Raw genomic sequence first — 20,489 nt, forward strand, 5'->3', positions numbered from 1 at the left:
TGTGGTTTTTTTTTTTTTTTTTTTTTTTGAGACAGATTCTTGCTCTGTCTTCCAGGCTGGAGGGCAGTGGCACAATCTCGGCTCACTGCAACCTCTGCCTCCCGGGTTCACGCCATTCTCCTGCCTCAGCCTCCTGAATAGCTGGGACCACAGGCACATGTCACCATGCCCAGCTAATCTTTTTGTATTTTCAGTAGAGATGGGGTTTCACCATATTGGCCAGGGTGGTCTCGAACTTCTGACCTCGTGATCTGCCCGCCTCGGCCTCCCAAAGTGCTGGGATTACAGGCATGAGCCACTGTGCCCAGCCTCAGACTTTTCTTGGCCTCTCTGTGTGGTATTCCTTCCTATAAGACCCCTCTGGAATCAGTCTCTTGACCCACAATCAGATTTAGAGTCCTGCCTTAGGCAGGTGACAGGAGGACAGGAGAAGGTCAGAGAGAGAGACTCTGTTTCCTGGGGCCTGCTCCTGAGGCCTAACTCACCCAACATGATAACAAAACATTGTAATAAGGGCTATGGGAGTTATGAGCCAGGAATTGCGGATGAAAACCAATATACATGTGATCGTATCACACCTGCCATCTGCGTAGCCTGTGGGCGTGGTTCACACATCTGTTGGCTGATGTGGACTATGAGCAACACGCCTGTCCTGCTAGTTAAGATGCCTGGCTTGGAGTCACACCATGAAAGCCACAAGCAGGACTGGGACCCTCCTACACTGCTACTGTCTGCCAGCTGGGTTTCCAACCCTGGACACACTGTGGTGGTCAGCACTATCATCCCCAACGTCCAGATGAGGAGCCTGGAGCTCAGAAGCACGAAGAGGCGTGTCCGGGGTCACACAGCAGGACAGGGTGCAGGCAGATTCCAATCCCACTCTGTGCATGATCAACTGAAGGAATGAGGGTGTGAGTGACAGGGTGGGGGGCGGAGGGAAGCAGGGCTGGGAGGTGCCCGGAGAGTACTAATGCAGGGGAAGGACAAGGTCAGATGGTGCACTGACCTGACAGGAAGGGCTACATGGACATGCTTGGTGACATGGTGGGCGAATCCTGGAATGACAATCACCCTTGCTCCTCTGCATGTGAGATAGACAGCCCAGGCCGGCTATTCCAACGGCGGGATCCCAGCAAAGCCCTCAGTTATCCACCTGCTGCTTCACAGCTCCATCTGCTCTGGGCCACCAACTGCACCCAGAGGGTCATTGCCCAAGGGAGCAGCTGGACAGGTCCCCCGGCACAGGCCTCCTCACCACCAAGCCCTGCCAAAAAACATTCTGCCGGACGATGGCTCCTCAAGTGGAAGGGTGGGGGTCACAGATTGCATCCTTTGAACTGTTCCCATGATGCCCAGAGCCTGGCACCCAGAGAGGGGCATTCCAGGGGGCAGGAGAGAAGGCTTTGGAGCTAGGCAGACCTGGGCTGGAGCCTGGCTCTGACATGTGGGACGAGCCTCTCCACTCCACCGTTCTAACCCTTGGTCTTCACATCTGTAAAATGGGGGTGACAACATCTCAATCCCGAGCCAGGCGTGGTGGCTCACGCCTATAATCCCAGCACTTTGGGAGGCGGAGGCAGGCAAATCGCTTGAGTCCAGTAGTTGGAGACCAGCCCTGTCTCTACAAAAAATACAAAAATTGTCTGGGTGTGGTGGCACATGCTTGTAATCCCAGCTACTTGGGAGGCTAAGGAGGGAGGATTGCTTGAGCCTGGGAGGCAGAGGTTGCAGTGAGCTGAGATCATGCCACTCCACTCCAGCCTGGGTGACAGAGCAATACAAAAGCAAACAAACAAAACTCAATCCCACAGAACTGTGAGGATTTGGTGAGATAGTCAGGAAACAGCCCACCCGGCACAGGCCTAGCACAGAAAACATTCCTGATGAGGCCAACTATCCACATCATCATGTTGCTGCCTCCTTCCTTTTGTTACCACCCCCTGCCTCCTGATTCACCCTCTAGGCCAAGGAGCTGCCAGCCTTCTCCCCCACTTTCCCTCCCTGAGCCTTAGGGTATCTGTCCCCTCTGTAAAATGGGCATGCTGATACAGTAATAATACACCCACCTCCAGGGCTGCAGAGCCTGTGCAGACTTTAAAGTGCTTTACAAAGTGCTCGTGTCTGTGTGTGTGTGTGTGTGTGTGTGTCCCAACAACCGGGTGCCCCAAAGACCCAATCCAGAGAGAGGGCAGGGGTTGGTGAGTGCCAGGGAGCCCGAGGAAGAGCAGGTCCCCACAGCAAATGGAAAGGGTTCTGGCACCCAAAACTGCCAAAAAGGGCTGCCCCAGGCCAGGTGACCACAGATCCAGACTTCAGAACTGCAGAGATACAAGGGCCAGGATAAAATGGGCAGACTCCGTTGAAAGACCTCCTTGGGCCGGGCACGGTGGCTCACGCCTGTAATCCCAACACTTTGGGAGGCCGAGGCGGGTGGATCACCTGAGGTCAGAAGTTCAAGACCAGCCTGGTCAACATGGTGAAACCTCGTCTCTACTAAATATACAAAAAATTAGCTGGGTGTGGTGGCAGACACCTGTAATCCCAGCTACTCGGGAGGCTGAGGCAGGAGAATCGCTTGAACCCAGGAGGCAGAGGTTGCAGGGAGCCGAGATCGCGCCATTGCAGTCCAGCCTGGGCAACAAGAGCAAAACTTGGTCTCAAAAAAAAAAAAAAGAAAGACCTCCTTGGGATCCTCCCTTCCAAGCACCTAGAGTTATGGATTAGGAAACAGAGGCCCAGGAAAGGATGCTTATCTCAGGTCACACAGCTAGTTGGTCCCAGGCAGAACTCAGGTCTCCTAGGCTGGGCAGCATGGTGGCTCACGCCTGTAATCCCAGCACTTTGGGAGGCTGAGGAGGGTGGATCACCTGAGGTCAAGAGTTCAAGAACAGCCTGGCCAACATGGCGAAACCCCGTCTCTACTAAAAATACAAAAATTAGCCGGGTGTGGTGGTGCATGCCTGTAATCCCAGCTAGTCGGGAAGCTGAGGCAGGAGAATCACTTGAACCTGGGAGGCAGAGGTTGCAGTGAGCCAAGATCACGCCACTGAACTCCAGCCTGGGCAACAAGAGCGAAACAACACCTCAAAAAAAAAAAAAAAGAAAGAGATAAGAACTCAGGTCTCCTGACTCCAGCCCCAGATCCCTTCTGCCACACTGAGCAACTTTCTAAAGTACACAGCACTGTCAGCTACTTCCGGGTGTCACATTCTCTTTACAGTTTTGGCTGTTTTGAGGTCAGATATGCAATCTCTGTCAATGACCAAGGGCTGGCCTCTGAGCCCAGGACGACAAGCCACAGAAACCCTGGCCAGCAACGTGTGGTCATATAGGGACACATGTGGACAGCAGGGTCATCCCATCCATGCCCTGCTCTTGATCCTGGGACCAGTACTTCCTCTTTACAGAATGCTCAGTTTGAGGCAAGAAGCCACACTGAGAAAGGCCCACAGTCACTCCTTCAGGGAGGGTAACCACGGCGCCAGCCAACTTCCTCATCAGGAAGTCTTAGGGAGCATTCTTGGGCTGGGCCACCCCAAAGGGACTTTGGCTGCTCGCGACAGACCCCTGCCCCACCAAGGGCAGGCACGTCCTGTCTCCTTTCATCTCTCCAATACATATCTACCATGGACAGATTTCACACCAGGCCCCGTGCCGGGGACCAAAGAGAACAGAAAGTGAAGGAGAGGCACGATGAAGGTGACAGCTGATACTTACTGAAGTTTCTGTGTGCCCAGCCCTGTTATAGACCTTTTCTATTTGTAAACAACTATTAGCTCAATTATTCCTACAGGCACTACTGTGAAGATCCCCATTTTACAGTTGAGAAAACTGAGGCACAAGGACAGAAGGAAATAGCTCTGGTCTCACAGTAAGTGGCAGGCAGGAGACGGATTGCGAACCTGCAGGCTTCAGAGGCCGACCTTTGCGTTTTTCTTTTTTTTCTTTTTCTTTTTTTTTTTAATTGAGTCAGAGTCTCACTCTTGTCACCCAGGCTGGAGTGCAATGGCACAATCTTTGGCTCATTGCAACCTCCACCTCCCGGGTTCAAGTAATTCTCCTGCCTCACCCTCCTGAGTAGCTGGGATTACAGGCACACGCCACCACGCCCGGCTAACTTTTGTATTTTTAGTAGAGACGGGGTTTCACCATATTGGCCAGGCTGGTCTCAAACGCCTGATTCGTGATCCACCCACCTCGGCCTCCCAAAGTGCTGAGATTACAGGCGTGAGCCACTGCGCCTGGCCCACTTCCCAATTTTATATCCATCCTGATCACTGCTGGAGTTACGTGTTCATGCACTGTTAGTTGTCTCCCACATGTAGACTGGAGGCTCCATGAGGATGAGGACCGTTTCCCTCTTGCTCACTGATGAATCCCCAGCCCCCACCATGGGGCCTTCCACTTAGTAGCTGCTCAGCAGCATGTGCCGCAGACAGTCTAGCCTCGGTTCACGTTACTCTGCCGCTCTCCCTCCACCACGCGCCAGCCGCAACACCTTCTGTGGGGTCCTCTGCAGACTCCTGCCTCAGGGCCTATGCACTTCTGATTCCCTCTACCTGGCACTTTCTGCCCCCACACATTTGGAGGTCTGCCTCCATCTGGTCTTTTGGCTCTCAGCTAAAATGTCACCTCATGAGAGAGGCTTTCTCTGTCCATCGTGTTTACAGCACCTGCTCCTGACCCTACCCAGGAATGCCTACTGCATTTCCCCACTGATTTTTCTTCCACTCACTTGTCACTTGCCCAAGTCCTCTCATCTACTTCTTCACTGGCTTTCATACCGTCTGTTTCTGCCACTAGACTTTGAGCTCCGTGAGGCCAGAGGCCTTCCCAACTCTGTTAATGACATCGAGTTGGTAGCTTGAAACTGATCAGGTGGAGATATGTGCATTCAGAAATGGGCCAAATGCCAGACACCAGAGCTTTTCTTCCCAAAGAACTCACTCTTGCTCCTGTAATACATGTTGGAAAAGAGACCCCCCGGCCATTGAAAGATTTGCCCAGAGACCAAAATCTGGCTCAGGGCTGGGGGTGGAGGATGGGGGTAGCTATTAGCAGAGGACATTCACGAGGTCAGCCCGGGCCTTCTTGCAGTCACTCATTTTGGGCCCTGGGAGTCATCTAGAGCTTCACTGTCTATGCCGTCCAATATGGGAGACACTAACACACGTGCTACTGAGCGTTCAAAATGTGGCAAGGGTAGAGACCTAAATGTATTATTCCATTCTCTTCTAATTCATTTAAATTTGAAAACTGAGACTTGGTTCAGTTACTGGGAAACGTTTAAGAATGTTGGAACAACTTGGGTGTGTGAATCTACCTTTCTCAACAGTAAATTTTATGACATCTAAACACAGATCAAGGACTTCTGATGAAAATTTAGCTCCCAAATTGAGATGTGCTAAAAGTGTAAAATACACACTGGACTTGAAGACTTAGAATGAAAAAAAGTAAAATAGCTCAATAACTCTTTCAATGGATCACATGTCAAAATGATCATATTTTTATACACTGGGTTAAATAAATTATATTACTGAAACTAATTTCATCTGTTTCTTTTTGCTCTTTTGGATGTGGCTGTTAGAAATGTAAAATTATACATATAGGCCAGGTGCAGTGACTCATGCCTGTAATCCCAGCACTTTGGGAGGCCAAGGCAGGCAGATCACCTGAGGTCGGGAGTTCAAGACCAGCCTGACCAACATGGAGAAACCCCATCTCTACTAAGAATACAAAATTAGCCAGGGGTAGTGGTGCATGCCTGTAATCCCAGCTACTCAGGAGGCTGAGGCAAGAGAATCTCTTGAACACAGGAGATAGAGGTTGTGGTGAGCTGAAATCGCGCCATTGCACTCCAGCCTGGGCAACAGGAGCAAAACTCCATCTCAAAAAAGAAGAAAAGAAAGAAAGAAAGAAAGAAAGAAAGAAAGAAAGAAAGAAAGAAAGAAAGAAAGAAAGAAAGAAAGAAAGAAAGGTAAAATGATGCATGTGGCTCACATTATAGTTCTACTGGTCTAGAGCATTTTGGCTTGTTTTTCTCCAACTTGCACCATTTGATATTCAAAAGCAGAAGTAGTGATAAGGAAGCACAGACGGATTTTGCCATGATTACAAATTCTGAACAAAAATGAGCTAATCTTGTCAAATTGCACATGGGGTGGTGTGGTGAATGACCTCCACCCCACTCGGGGGAAAGTCTGTCCCTGTCTGCCATGGCTATAGAAGGGACCTAAGACACTTGGGGAACAGCCAGTTTCTCATCCCAAAGTCCCTGAGAGCAGACCCCAGGTCCAGAACTGGTTTTGTCAAAGATATCCACATGGAAAAGTGGGCTCCTAAAGCCACAGAGGCCCAGGCCTGGTCACAAGACGCGCCTGAGAACCATCACACAGAAGGAGATATCAAAGGGTTGGTGCATCCTTCAACCTGTATCTCTGGACTTCTCCCTTCTACACTTTTGCCCATTTGCTGGTCCCTCTACTTTGACTGTTCTTCCTTCTCTTATCTCCCCAGAGGACTCCTATGCATCCTGCAAGACCCCGTTCAAATGTCCCTTCCTCTGAAGCCTCCCCTGACCAGATGATGTTCCACATCACATCCTTGGGCTTCTGGCCTAGTCTATTCTTACCACTTCTCAAACTGCCTCCATGTTTTTCTCTTGTCCTCTCAAACCTGACTTCTTTCTGTAACACAGAATATGCCTCTCCCCTGCAAAAAAGTACCACTGGGTCTCCATTACCTAAAACGGTGATTCTCAAGCTTAAACGAGCATCAGAGTCACTTAGATTGCTGGGCCCTACCTTAAAACGCCAATTGCTGGGCCTCATCTCAAAGTTACTGACTCAATGGGCCTCAGGAGGGGCCTGATAACCTGCATGTCTAACAAAGATCCAGGGTGTGCTGATCCAAGGGTTGTACTTTGAGAACCACTGCAGTAAAAGATGGAGGGATAAGTCTTCACCTTGGCATGCAGGGCCTTCTACAACATGGCCCCCAATTACTTTACCACCCTCATCTTTCACCACATGCTGCCCTGGCCCTAGACTAGCCATCTCCCAAACAGGCTGTACCTTTCATGCCTCCACACCGCTGCCCACGCTGTCTCTCCTGCCTGCCATCCTTTCCCCCTCTTTATCTACCCAGCTCCAGGGCCACCTTCCTTGATCTCATAGTGTCTAAAAGGCAAATCGGAGGAGCTGGTGCCTTCTACAAAGTAACAAATGTAGGCTGTCAGGGCAGCTACAATAGAGGAGGGAAAGAAATGGTCTTGGCCACAGCAGTGGGCCTGGAGGAGAAAGCACCAGCCTAAAGTGACAATTTAGGGACAGAAAAGTCTAGTGTATTTATTTAAACAACAGCATGACAGTCGCAGTCTAGTTACAAACTGTGTTTGGCTCTACCTGGTTTTCCAGCTCTGCCACTTGCTAGCTGTGTGGCCTGGGGAGCAGCTCACATAGCTTTTTTGTTTCTCATTTTCTTTTGTAAGATGGGATAAAGCAACAACCTCACAGAATGAAGATTAAACCACATAATGCAAGTGAAACTCACAGCAAAAGGCCGAGCACACAGTAAACTCTCAATAAATGCTAGCTACTATGAGTAGTATCTTTGGACCTGGGAAAGTTATGAACTTGGTACCCAGCCACAATCAATAACGGGAATAGAAACATAATAGCTATTTTTCTTAATGGGTACATAGTCAGCAGGCCAACAAATGCTGTATGCACAGAGAGGAAGATGAATGGACAGAAAGTGGGTGGCTGGGTGGGTCAATGGGAGATCTCCTTTGGTTAATATCAAAAGTGGCTCTGTGAGGCCAGTTTGGCAATAGACATTTAAGAATCTTAAAAATTCTCGCTGGGCACAGTGCCTCACGCCTGTAATCCCAGCATTTTGGGCAGCCGAGGCAGGTGGATCTCCTGAGGTCAGGAGTTCAAGAAGAGCCTGACCAAGACGGTGAAACCCCGTCTCTACTAAAAATATAAAAATCAGCCGGGCGTGGTGGCATGCACCTGTAATCCCAGCTGCTTAGGAGGCTGAGGCAGGAGAATTGCTTGAACCTAGGAGGCGGAGGTTGCAGTCAGCCGAGATCGCACCACTGCACTCCAGCCTGGAAAACAGAGTGAGACTCCATCTCAAAAAAAAAAAAAAAAAAATTCTCATAAAAAAGCTCTCAGAGGACACAAAAAAAGGACACAAAAAAAAATCCAAAGATGTCCATCACAGAGTTGTTTATAAGAGCAAAATAAAAATAAAAATAAAAGAAAGAAAGAAAAGGAAATAGCCTAAATGCCCAACAGTAGAGAAGGGCACAGTCAGAAGATGGATTTCTTTGGAAGAATAAAAAAAAAAAATGAAGAGGACTGGGCGTGGTAGCTAACACCAGTAATCCCAGCACTTTGGGAGGCCGAGGCCGGCGGATCACCTGAGGTCAGGAATTCGAGACCAGCCTGGCCAACAAGGCAAAACCCCATCTCTACTAAAACTACAAAAATTAGCTGGGCATGGTGGCACATGCCTATAATCCCAGCTACTCAGGAGGCTGAGGCAGGAGAATTGCTTGAAGCCGGGAGGTGGAGGGTGTAGTGAGCCAAGATCACACCACTGCATTCCAGCCTGGGCAACAGAACGAGGCTCCATCTCAAAAAAAAAAGAAGTTGAGGGGTGTTGCTGAGTTTGGAAGATGGGGCTTGAAGCTACAACCACACTGTGAGGATGCTGATGGAGAATAGGGGGCTGGTAAAGAGCCCCCTTCTTTAGTGCAGCCATCGAGAAGGATCTGCATGTAACACTTACCGGGCTCTTACACGTGCCCAGCACTCTTCCAAGCACCTATCATGAATTAACTCACTTAATCGCAGTAATCACTCTATGAGCTAGGTACTATTATTAGCCCCACCTTACAGATGGAGAAACTAAGGCATGGAGAGGTTAGGAACTTGGTTAGGATTATTCAGCTTGTAAACAGCAGGGCTGGGATTCGAGGCCAGGCAATAGCGCTTTCTGTTCCAAATCACTAGTTCTACTCCCAAGGGGGAGGCACCACAGGAAAGGGTGGGTAAGTGGCCAGGAGCTCCCTACTTCACCATCTCCTTGCCCTAGCCCTCGTCCTCAAAGCAGATGCTGAGAAAGAGCTGAAGACTTCAGGACCAGGCTAGCTCCAGAGCACCAGGCCATGGGGGCTGAGCTGGGACAGGCAGGGCAGCAGCCTTACCCACAGCTTCCCGTCGTGATAGTAGGCTCCCAGGAGCTTCACAATGTAGGGGTGGTCGCAGGTGGCCAGGATCTCAATCTCCACGATGTAGTCCTCCAGCTCCTCCTCACTCTTGGTTTCAATGACTTTGGCCGCAGCCAAAGCACCCGTCTCCTTATTCTTGGCCTGCAAAGAGGAGATACAGGAGGTCAACAAGGCATGCTCCGCAGGAAACTGACCTTTGGACGTGAGCCCGCAGTCCTGCATGAGTGTGAAAACAGAGGCCGGATGTCCAGATGCTGAACCGGAACGTACATTGTTCTTAACAATAGCCACACATCATGTCTGTACTTAAGAGTAAGTACCATACACCCCTACAACACTATGGAATAAACAAAAATACAAGAATGACACAGCTCTACAAATACCAACATGGAAAGACTGTTGATTTGTTCAGTAAAAAACAAAGAAAAAATCCCAAGTCATTGAACAATAAAAATGGCACAATACTTTTTGCATAAAAAATGGAAAACTACGCCTTCATACATGCTCACAAGCATCTGTGAATGTATGGAAAACTCAGGAAAGATACTGCCTGACAGCAGGCTGGGGAGGGGCCAGAAATAGGGAGGCATTCAAAGGGTACTTTCACTCTGTTTAAAATTTAAAATCTAGGCCAAGTGCGGGGGCTCACACCTGTAATCCCGGCATTTTGAGAGGCCAAGGCAGGGAGATCACAAGGTCAGGAGTTCGAGACAAGCCTGGCCAACATAGTGAAACCCCATCTCTACCAAAAATACAAAAATTAGCCAGTGTGGTGGCATGTGCCTGCAGTCCCAGCTATTGGGGAGGCTGAAGCAGGAGAATTGCTTGAACCCGGGAGGCAGAGGTTGCAGTGAGCAGAGACCACACCATTGCACTCCAGCCTGGGTGACAGAGTGAGACTCCATCCCAAAAGAAAAAAAATTTTTTTAAATCTGTTTAAAAATTTTTTTTGTTGTTTTTTGAGATGGAGTCTCACTCTGTCGCCCAGGCTGAAGTGCAGTGGTGTGATCACTGTTTACTGCAGCCTCCGCCTTCCAGGTTCAAGCTAATTCTCCTGCCTCAGCCTCCCGAGAACTGGAACTACAGATGTGCACCACCACACCTGGCTAAATTTTGTGTTTTTAGTAGAGACAGGGTTTCACCATATTGGCTGGGCTGGTCTCGAACTCCTGGCCTCAAGTGATCCGCCCATCTCGGCCTCCCAAAATGTTGGGATTACAGGTGTGAGCCACTGAGTCTGGCCTAAAATTTGTTTAAAATTTGTGATAGGAATGTTTGATGCGTTTATTTGAAACATTTCACATGCACTAACAGTAGAATGAAAAGGCAGTCTGCGTAAGTGCCCACCAGTTACAACGGAACTGTTTCGTACATGCATGTCACCTAGGCAAAACAAGTCTTCCTTATGTGAGGAATAAGAGGGTAAGAAAACTCCACACACACTAAGATGGCTATAATTTTAAAAAATGGAAAATAACAAGTGTTGGTGAGGACTGGAGAAGTTAGAACCCTTGTGCATTGTTGGTGGGAATGTAAAATGGTGCAGCCAGTGTGGAAAACAGTTTGCCAGTTTCTCGAAAGGTTAAACATAGACCTATCCTAGGACCTAGCAATTCTGCTCATAGGTATATACCCAAAAAAAAAACCTCAAAGCAAGGACTCAAGGAGATATTTATATACTCATAGCAGCCAAAGTGTGGAAACAATCCAAGTGTCCATCGATAGATGAAGAATATTTGGGAGGCCGAGGCAGGCAGATCACTTGAGGTCAGGAGTTCGAGACCAGCCTGGCCAACGTGGTGAAACCCCATCTCACTAAAAACACAAAAATTAGCCGGGCGTGGTGATGGGCGCCTGTAATCCCAGCTACTCAGGAGGCTGAGGCAGGAGAATCACTTGAACCCAGGAGGCAGGGGTTGCAGTGAGCCAAGATCATGCGACTGCACTCCAGCCTGGATGACAGAGCAAGACTCCATCTCAAAACAAACAAACAAACAAACAAAGAAGATGAATGAATAAACAAAATGCGGTATATCCACACACTAAAATATTCTGCCATAAAAAGGAACAAAAAGGAAGGCAATTCTGACACAAACTACATGGATGAATCCTGAAAACCTTATGTAAAGTGAAATAAGCCAGACACAGGAAACATAGTGTATAATTCCACTTACCTGAAGTACCCAGAGTAGCTGAAATCATAGAAGTGGAAAGTAGAATAGAGGTTTCCAGGGGTTAGAAAAGGGAAATGGGGAGTTATTGTTTAGCGGGTACAGAGTTTCTGTAGAGGATGATGAAAATTTTGAGGTGTAGACAGCAGTGATGGCTACACAGTTGTGAACTGATTTAATGCCACTAAATTTACACTTACAATTGGCCAAAATGATAAATATGATGTTCTGTATATTTTACCACAATTCAAAAGAGAGAGAAATAATCATGTAAATGGAGCAAGCAATCCCACCCCATTGCACACAAGGAGCTGGTGTCTGGGAAATGGGAGGTAAGGACCCACAGCTCCCCAAGGATCCTGCGAGGACGTTGGTGGGGAATGCTGCAGCAAGCATCTCACCCACCCTGCTGCATGGGGTTCCGGTGTTGAACAAGTACACATGGCCGGGCACGGTGGCTCACGCCTACAATCCCAGCATTTGGGAATCTGAGGCGGGTGGCTTGCTTGAGTCCATGAGTTTAAGAATAGCCCAGGCAACAGAGCGAAATCCCGCCTCTACAAAAAAAAAAATGCAAAAACTAGCCAGGCATGATGGCATGCACCTGCAGTCCCAGCTGCTTGAGAGGCTGAGGCGGGAGGATCACTTGAGCCCAGGAGACGGAGGCTGCAGTGAGCTGAGATCTTGCCACTGCACTCCAGCCTGGGTGACAGGAAAAAAAGAAAACAGCCGGGCACAGTGGCTCATGCCTGTAATCCTAGCACTTTGGGAGGCCGAGACAGGCGGATTGCCTGAGCTCAGAAGTTCGAGACCAGCCTAGGCAAGATGGTGAAACCTCATTTCTACTAAAATACAAAAAAACCAGCTGGGCATGGTGGTAAGCACCTGTAATCCCAGCTACTCAGGAGGCTGAGGCACGAGAATTGCTTGAACCCGGAAGGCAGAGGTTGCAGTGAGCCAAGATGGCACCACTGCACCCCAGACTGGACAACAAAGCAAAACTCTGTCTCAAAAAAAATAAATAAATAAAAAAGAAAGAAAAAGGCCGGGCGCGGTGGCTCATGCCTGTAATCCCAGCACTTTGGGAGGCCAAGGTGGGCAGATCACAAGATCAGGAGTTTGAGATCATCCTGACCAACATGGTGAAACCCCATCTCTACTAAAAATACAAAAATTAGCTGGGCGTGGTGGCAGACGCCTGTAATCCCAGCTACTTAGGAAGCTGAGGCAGGAGAACTGCTTGAACTCGGGAGACGGAGATTGCAGTGAGCCGAGATTGTACCACGGCACTCCAGCTTGGGCGACAGAGTAAGACTCTGTCTCAAAAAAAAAAAGAAAGAAAAAAAAGACACAAACACATTTCCCTACAAAATGGCCCCTAGCCAGGTGCGGTGGTTCATGCCTGTAATTCCAGCATTTTGGGAGGCCAAGGTAGGTGGATCACCTGAAGTCAGGAGTTGAAGACCAGCCTGGCCAACATGGTGAAACCCTGTCTCTACTAAAAAGTACAAAAATTAGCCAAGTGTGGTGGCGCATGCCTGTAATCTCAGCTACTCAAGAGGCTGATGTGGGAGAACTGCTTGAACCTGGGAGGTGGAGGTTGCAGTGAGCCGAGATCGCACCACTGCACTCCAGCCTGGGTGACAGAGTGAGATGCCATCTCAAAAAAAAAAAAGGCCCCTAAAAGCACGCTGCTCATCTGGAGACCTTAAACAGCAATCTATTGCAAAGCACAGGGAAAACGAGCTCCTCTGGACTGAATGAACATATTATAGCTTAGTCTCCACCGTGGCACCTTCCTAAGGATAATATTGATCACGCTCCACCCTTGCCTTCCATAACAACTCTGGAACCTGACTGCACCGGAAATTCCGGCTGGCCAAGTTATTCCTGCACATCTAGCATCCTATGGATGACAATGAGCACTCATTCCTGTCATCACAGGGACCCGAGGCTTGGAGTTTCCCCCATTCCACAGACGGACGTGCAAGTCCAGGTTCAGAGGGGAAATGTGATTGGAACTAGGGGAGTGGCACCAGAATTTGCATCAGGATCCTCTAATGTCAAAATTTTCTGCACTTTCCACCACTGTACAAGGTCTCCCTACAATCTCCACCACTTAGAAGTCTCTAAGACCAGATGCCAACAGACACTTAACAGAGCACTACTGGGCCAGCCCTGCACAGGGCGCCCACAATACAGACACTCAGAGCAACCCTCTCCCTGGCCAGCTCAAAGTCTAGCTAGAGAGACACAGCCCTCTACTGAAAGTGACGAGACAGCATGCTTATGATGGGGTGTGGGAGAGGGCACCTAACCCCACCAAGGAGCCTTCTGGAAGGAAGCAATACTAAGGGGTGGGCCGGGCGTGGTGGCGCACGCCTGTAATCCTAGCACTTTGGGAAGCCGAGGTGGGTGGCTTGCTTGAGGTCAGGAGTTTGAGACCAGCCTGGCCAAAATGGTGAAACCTCGTCTCTACTAAAAATACAAAAAATTAGCCGGGCGTGGTGGTGCACGCCTGTAGTCCTAACTACTCGGGAGGCTGAAGCAGGAGAATCACTTGAACCCAGGAGGCGGAGATTGCAGTGAGCCAAGATCACGCCACTGCACTCCAGCCTGGGTGACAGAGTGAGACTCCGTCTCAAAAAAAAAATAAAAAAATACTGAGGAGTGGTGCAAGCAGGCAATTTCTCTCCACATTTGCTTTCTGTACACTCATTCTCAGTTTAGATAAATATTTCTTTCATTAACTGAGCTGCAAAGTCCCCAGGATCCCATGCAGTGATAATAATATGCCATTTGTCATATTATGTAATTGATAATAATATGTTGGAGTGGACCCTTGGTCCACTCTGCACGCAGCACTAGTCAGTGCTGCTTATATGTGTTAGTGCATTTATCTCCTGGATCACCCTACAATGTGGTGCTGTCAATATCTCATAGACAGATGAGGAGACCGATCCGAGGCAGAGTACCCTAGGAATGAGGCGGCAGAGTGGGCTTGGAACTAAGGCAGTCCCATGCCCAGGTGTGCACACTCTTGGTGGCCACATTCTTCCTCCGTCCAAGTCCCTTGCAGGCCAGAGCCTGGGATGCCTCCACACTGGGCCCAGGAGCCCAGTTCAGGGAAGGACATTTCATGATGGGCCATTTTCCAGAGCCAGTCGTTGTCCTAGAATTTACCAGCTCATGTGGCTCTAACTCTGTGGGGACTTCTCCCCTAAACTCAATTTTGAAAGCTTGTTTAGGCCGGGCGCATGGCTCACGATTGTAATCCCAGCACTTTGGGAGGTTGGGGCAGGTGGCTCACCTGAAGTCAAGAGTTGGGGACCAGCCTGACCAACATGGTAAAACCCCATCTCTACTAAAAATACAAAAGTTAGCCAGGCAGGGTGGTGGGTGCCTGTAATCCCAGCTACTCGGGAGGCTGGGGCAGGAGAATTGCTTGAACCCGGAAGGTGGAGGTGCAGTGAGCCAACTGCGCCACTGCACTCCAGCCTGGACAACAGAGCGAGACTCCGTCTCAAAAAATAGATAAATAAAAATTAAAATTAAAAAAAGCTTGTTTAGAATGCCTTAGCAACCCATCATTTAAGTTATCTGGTGCTTGCTCACTCACTTGCTCTCTCTATCTCTCTCACACACACACACATAGTCTTAACTGATTGTGTCCCTGCCTTTTCATTCCTTGTAAAGCTGATTTCTGTACATCCCCACCAGAGGGCTGGAAAGAATCCTTTCCTTCTGCACACATTCCTCTTTCTCTTCCTACTCCTCCCCTTCCTCCTCTCCAAACCCAGAAGAGAGGTTACACCAGCTCTGCTCCTTTCCCAAGAGGAAGGTTGAAGGCTTAGTGGAGTGGCTAGAGCCAGGGCCAGTGACCAAGGCAACCACCTTGACCATGCTGAGCTGGCCAAGGGCCCCCCTTCAATCACTCATCTTTCAGTCCTGAAAGCTGGCAAAGAAGGCCGCATGTCACCTTTACCTGGGTTTCCTGAAAAGGGATGTTGTCTCCTGATGGTGGAGGAGGCCCAGGTGGGGACCATTTTCCAGGACTGCACAAACCTTGCCTTGCCCACCATCCTGAAAGGCAGCATTGACCAGACAGCCAGGCCCCAGCCAGTGCCAGTGTCAACACAAGGCACACCCGCTACCCAGCACCTCACTCAGATTCCATGGAGACCAGAACCTGCCAGACAGAGGTTAGTAGGAACCACGGACCAAAAAGTGACTTTGCCAAAATTAAATTCTTTCAAAGCCTCGTTGAGGCAGCAATCCATCACCTTGAGGCCACAGGGGATGTAATACGGCTGATGATAAAAACAGCTAACACTGACTGAGCACTCTCTGTGTTCCAGGACAGGACTTAAACGGAATTTCTCACTTCATCCTCCATCCAGCCCTTAAAGACAAATATTATTGCCAGTTTACAGATGAGGAAAAAGATTCAGAGAGGTGGGGTGATGTGCCTCAGGTCACACAGCGAGTGGGGGTGGAGGGTAAAGGCTGGATCCAATCCAAGCCTTCCTTACCTCCAAAACATTTCCCCCAAAGACCTTTCCTGATGACTATCCAGAGCTCCCTGTTCTATCTCCCTTTGCTAAAGATGAATGACAATCACAGCCAATAGCAACCACTCACAGCAAGGGAGTGCCTGGCAGCTGAGGAGTGCTCAGGCAGCCAGAATGTCATCCGCCAACAAACCGTTAAGGCCAGCGTTAGCCTTGGTGCCCATTTCCCAAGTGAGCAGACTGAGGCTTGGGAATCCAGCAGGACCGTGAGCTGTCACAGTGGCCTCCTGACTCCCGGCCTAGTGTTCACTACACCACACTGCCAGGAAGCAGCTTATTCCCTAGTCATTCATTCAACTGTTATTTACTTGGCTAAATTCTAGTGAACAAGACAAGCAATTTTCTGCCTAGGAAAATTTGCATGAGGGAATCACTGCCCTCCCATATCATAATTCACCCTTCCCTGATTTTTCTTCAGCAGGGGCCAACCTGCCCTCATTTCCAGTCCCTAAAATACAATATCTAGAAGTGGGTAGGGACTCATCTTGGCCAATCAGAATACTGTGCTCCCTCTGGCCACAGTGATTGGCTCAAGAATAGGCACGTGGCCAGGCGCAGTGGCTGACCCCTGTGATCCCAGCACTTTGGGAAGCCTAGGCAGGTGGATCACCTGAGGTCAGGAGTTTGAGACCAGCCTGGCCAACATGGTGAAACCCCACCTCTACTAAAAATACAAAAATTAGCTGGGCGTGATGGTGCATGCCTGTAATCCCAGCTACTCGGGAGGCTGAGGCAGGAGAATCACTTGAACTCGGGAGGCGGAGGTTGCAGTGAGCCAAGATAGCGCCATTGCACTCCAGCCCGGGCAACAATAGCGAAACTCCATCTAAAAAAAAAAAAAAAAAAAAAAAAAAATGGCATGTGATCAAGTCAGCCAATGAAATGCATTCTCAGAACAACTGCTGAGCCAGCTGAGACTGCTGCAAGCTCTCCTTGACTTCTAGCCTCCAGCCTAAAGCCATCCTGCCCCTAAGTGGGCCTGAAAATCAAACTAGGTCTGAGGCACTAAAGCTGAGAGAGGGCATGAGAAGACCGTTGATCCCTTCAATTAACTTTTACAACTCTCTATTAAGGGCTTTATTTTATATATAAGAAAACCGATGCTTAGAGAGATGAAGTCACCGGCCCAAGGTCACACAGCAGGTTCAAAGGATTAGGAATTGAATTCCGGCCAATGTGGGTTCAAATTCCATGTATCTGACAGCTTTGCCAGAGATGCCTGTATATTCTGCAAAAGTCTCATCTGGGCTTCAGTCTTCCCCCTATATGGGGGAGGATGGATGGTAAAATGATGTCCAACTCTCTCCACGCTCTGATGAGAGCCGTCTTAGGGAGTGGGTGAGTCTTGGAAAGCTAAGGGTGGTCCAAGTAGATGAGGCCCACGTGGGAGTTGGCAGGCAAGGAATAGCACAAAGAACAAGCGGCTGTCTGTGGCCTCCGACGTCCCTCTCTCCCAGTGGCTGAAGCAAGGCCGGGTTCCAGCGCACGATGAGGGGAGCCTCGGCCCAGCCTTCCACTGCTGGCTGGCAGTGACTAACGCCTCAGCCCACACCCTTGCGAGCAGATACACAGTGGCCACTTGTGTTTTCTGGCCCAAGCACCTCTGTGGGAACAATCCTCCCCCTTGTGCCCGCAAGGGGCCCAGCCTGGAGGAGGTGGGGACAACCCTCCCAGCCAGGGACACTGCTTCACCCAAGGGGCCCAGCCAGCCCAGTCAGGGGCTGGGGTCTTCCTGAGAGTCAGCTGCACAAAGGCCAGCAGGGGACCCACCCCCAGGCCCTCCCCTTCCCTCCCGGCTGCCCACTGATCAGTGTGTTGCTCCCACCGCTTCCCGGGAAATAGCTGATATCACAGACCTCAGGACAGTGAGAAAACATTAGCCACCCCTCCTTAACTCCAGCTCCCCAACCCCCCTCTGCAGATGAGGAAGCTGAGTCCACCAAGGCGAATGCAGAGACCAGGGTCCCATCTGTGACACTTGTCTCATCTGTGACACAGGTGTGCCTCAAGAAGAGTAAATGAGAACACAAGAGCAAAGAGCCTAGAGGGGCCTGTTCCTGGGGGCACCCCTAACCTCAGGTCTGGGAGCCACCAGAGCTGCTGGGAAATTGACCCTGGGGCTGGGGAGCAGTGGGGGACTTGGCCAGCATCCATTCCCTCTTGTGGATTCAAAACTCTAGTTGCCTTTGGACACTGCCTCTCCCTCGCTCTGAGTCCAAGGGATTCATAGCGGGTTGACCTCACCCTGGGCCAGGGGCATACCCCAGGCCCAGCTAATCAGAGGACTGAACCAAGGGTGCCTGAAAATGAAACTTGTCACAGCCATTGGTTCAGAGATGCCTGGGCATGGTCCCAAGGCAGGCCAACAGGGTTGTGCCTGGGTGGCTCTTTAAATTTGTTTTTGGTTGTTTGCTTTTTTTTTTTTTTTTTTTTTTTGAGACGGAGTTTCCCTCTTTGTTACCCAGGCTGGAGTGCAATGGTGCGATCTCAGCTCACTGCAACCTCCACCTCCCGGATTCAAGTGATTCTCCTGCCTCAGCCTCCCGAGTAGCTGGGATTACAGGCATGCGCCACCACGCCCGGCTGTTTTTGTATTTTTAGTGGCGACGGGGTTTCTCCATGTTCGTCAGGCTGGTCTCGAACTCCCGACCTCAAGTGATCCGCCCACCTTGGCCTCCCAAAGTGCTGGGATTACAGGCAGGAGCCACTGCGCTCGGCCAGTTGTTTGCATTTTTGCTGAAGTTATCAGGAAAGCAGCTTTTTCTTTCTCTGGCGCTGCTAAATCGGTAGAATGAAAGGCTGAAGGGTCTTGTAGCCCATCTTGCCACTCCTTCAGAGTGGCTGCCGGAGGGTGAGGCCAAGATGGCAGAAGCAGGGCTCATAAATGGAGTGCTACTGGCTCTGTGGAACATCTGGAGACAGCTGTACCTGAAGGCGGCCTCTACCCGTAGACTTCTCAGTTACATGAGCCAATAAATTCCCTTTTGGATTCCTGCCATTGGCCACCAAGAAGGAGATGAGTTCCCTCTCTCTGGGGGTGTTCCAGCAAGGAACAGATATCTAGAGGAGTGCCTCACCACACAACACGTGTGTATCAAGGGCCACCTTCATTCCTAAGCCCACCATAATCTATAAGGTGACATTCACTGAGACCTCACCAAAGAGCTGACTGATAATCTAGGATTTGGAGACCTACATGGAAAACACGTAGGACAGAGGCCAACAGCAACTATGGAATTCTTCTGCCAAAAGAATCTTCCTCCAAAAAAGTGGAAAGGATCATTTTACACTTAATAAATTAGCAAAAACATGCAATTGTGACAATCCAGCACTGGAGACAATGTAGTAAAATGGGTGAACCCATTACTGACAAGAATAGAAACTGATTCAATCTTTCAAAGACAACAATTGGCAATAGGTTTTAAAAGCCATGAAAATACCTTTTCAGCCTATTATCCCTCATTCCTGGGAATTTAAGGCCAGGAAATACTTTTAAAAAGACAACAGGCCAGGCATGGTGGCTCATGCCTGTAATCCCAGCACTTTGAGGGGCTGAGGCGGGCGGATCAGAAGGTCAGAAGTTCGAGGCCAGGCTGACCAACATAGTGAAACCCTGTCTCTACTAAAAATACAAAAATTAGCCAGGCAAGATGGCGCGCACCTGTAGTCCCAGCTACTCGGGAGGCTGGGGCAGAAGAATCACTTGAACCTGGGAGGCAGAGGTTGTGTTGAGCTGAGATCGTGCCACTGCACTCCAGCCTGGGAACAGAGCAAGAATCTGTCTCAAAAAAAAAAGGCAACAGAAGAAATGTACTAGGATCATGTTCAGTTTATATTAGTCCATAATAATAGAAAAAAGGTGAAATCACCTAAAGACAATGGTTAAATTAACTTAATGGGATATTAAGTAACCCTTAAATGATAAACAAGAAGATAATAGAGTAATGAGAAAAAATCCTTAAGCCATAATAGTAAATAACAAAATAGGATAATGAAATTGTAACTAGGCTACAATTTTCCTTTGGGCAAACTGTATGTGCCTATGGACAGGGACGAGCTAAAACACAGCATAATGAAGTCAAGCAATTTATAAAGATGATTTTCACCCAGTGACATCTGGCAATTATCCACAGGGGTCCCAGCGAGGGCAGACTGGGGCTGGTGCAAAGAAGCCTCCCACATAGAAAGAGACCACTTCATCTGACCTTGCCTTAAGCGTTCAGAGACAGACACCCTCGTTGTTTCGGAACCCACATGAGCTGCACTGTCGGATACAGTAGCTACTAGCCGCACGTGGCTATTTAAATTAATAGATATGAAACAAAAATTTAGTTCCTCAGTTGCATTAGCCACATTTCACGTGCTACCACACTGTGGCTACCGTATTGAACAGAGCAGGTACATACAGAACACTTCCATCACTGTAGAAAGTTCACCCCCAGCCCTCTCTGGCAGAAAATGCCTCTTCAGAGGTAAGGGAGCATCTAAAACTCACTCCACTGTCCC

The 20,489-nt window shown here is 49.3% G+C and overlaps 1 protein-coding gene across 2 annotated transcripts in view; it reads right to left on the reverse strand.

The window, feature by feature from the left end:
* STK10 (serine/threonine kinase 10) overlaps window positions 1–20,489 on the reverse strand; it is a 144,869-nt gene that overhangs the window by 103,856 nt on the left and 20,524 nt on the right. For both annotated transcript variants that reach the window (XR_010157046.1, XM_016954200.4), the window contains exon 2: window positions 9,218–9,382. Coding sequence is in view for 1 of the 2 variants with exons in the window: in XM_016954200.4 (XP_016809689.3) it covers window positions 9,218–9,382 (165 nt within the window). In the remaining variant the exon portion in view is untranslated. The remainder of the gene's footprint in view (window positions 1–9,217; window positions 9,383–20,489) is intronic.

This window comes from Pan troglodytes, chromosome 4 (genome assembly GCF_028858775.2).
Source record: "Pan troglodytes isolate AG18354 chromosome 4, NHGRI_mPanTro3-v2.0_pri, whole genome shotgun sequence".
NCBI classification, from domain to species: domain Eukaryota; kingdom Metazoa; phylum Chordata; class Mammalia; order Primates; family Hominidae; genus Pan; species Pan troglodytes.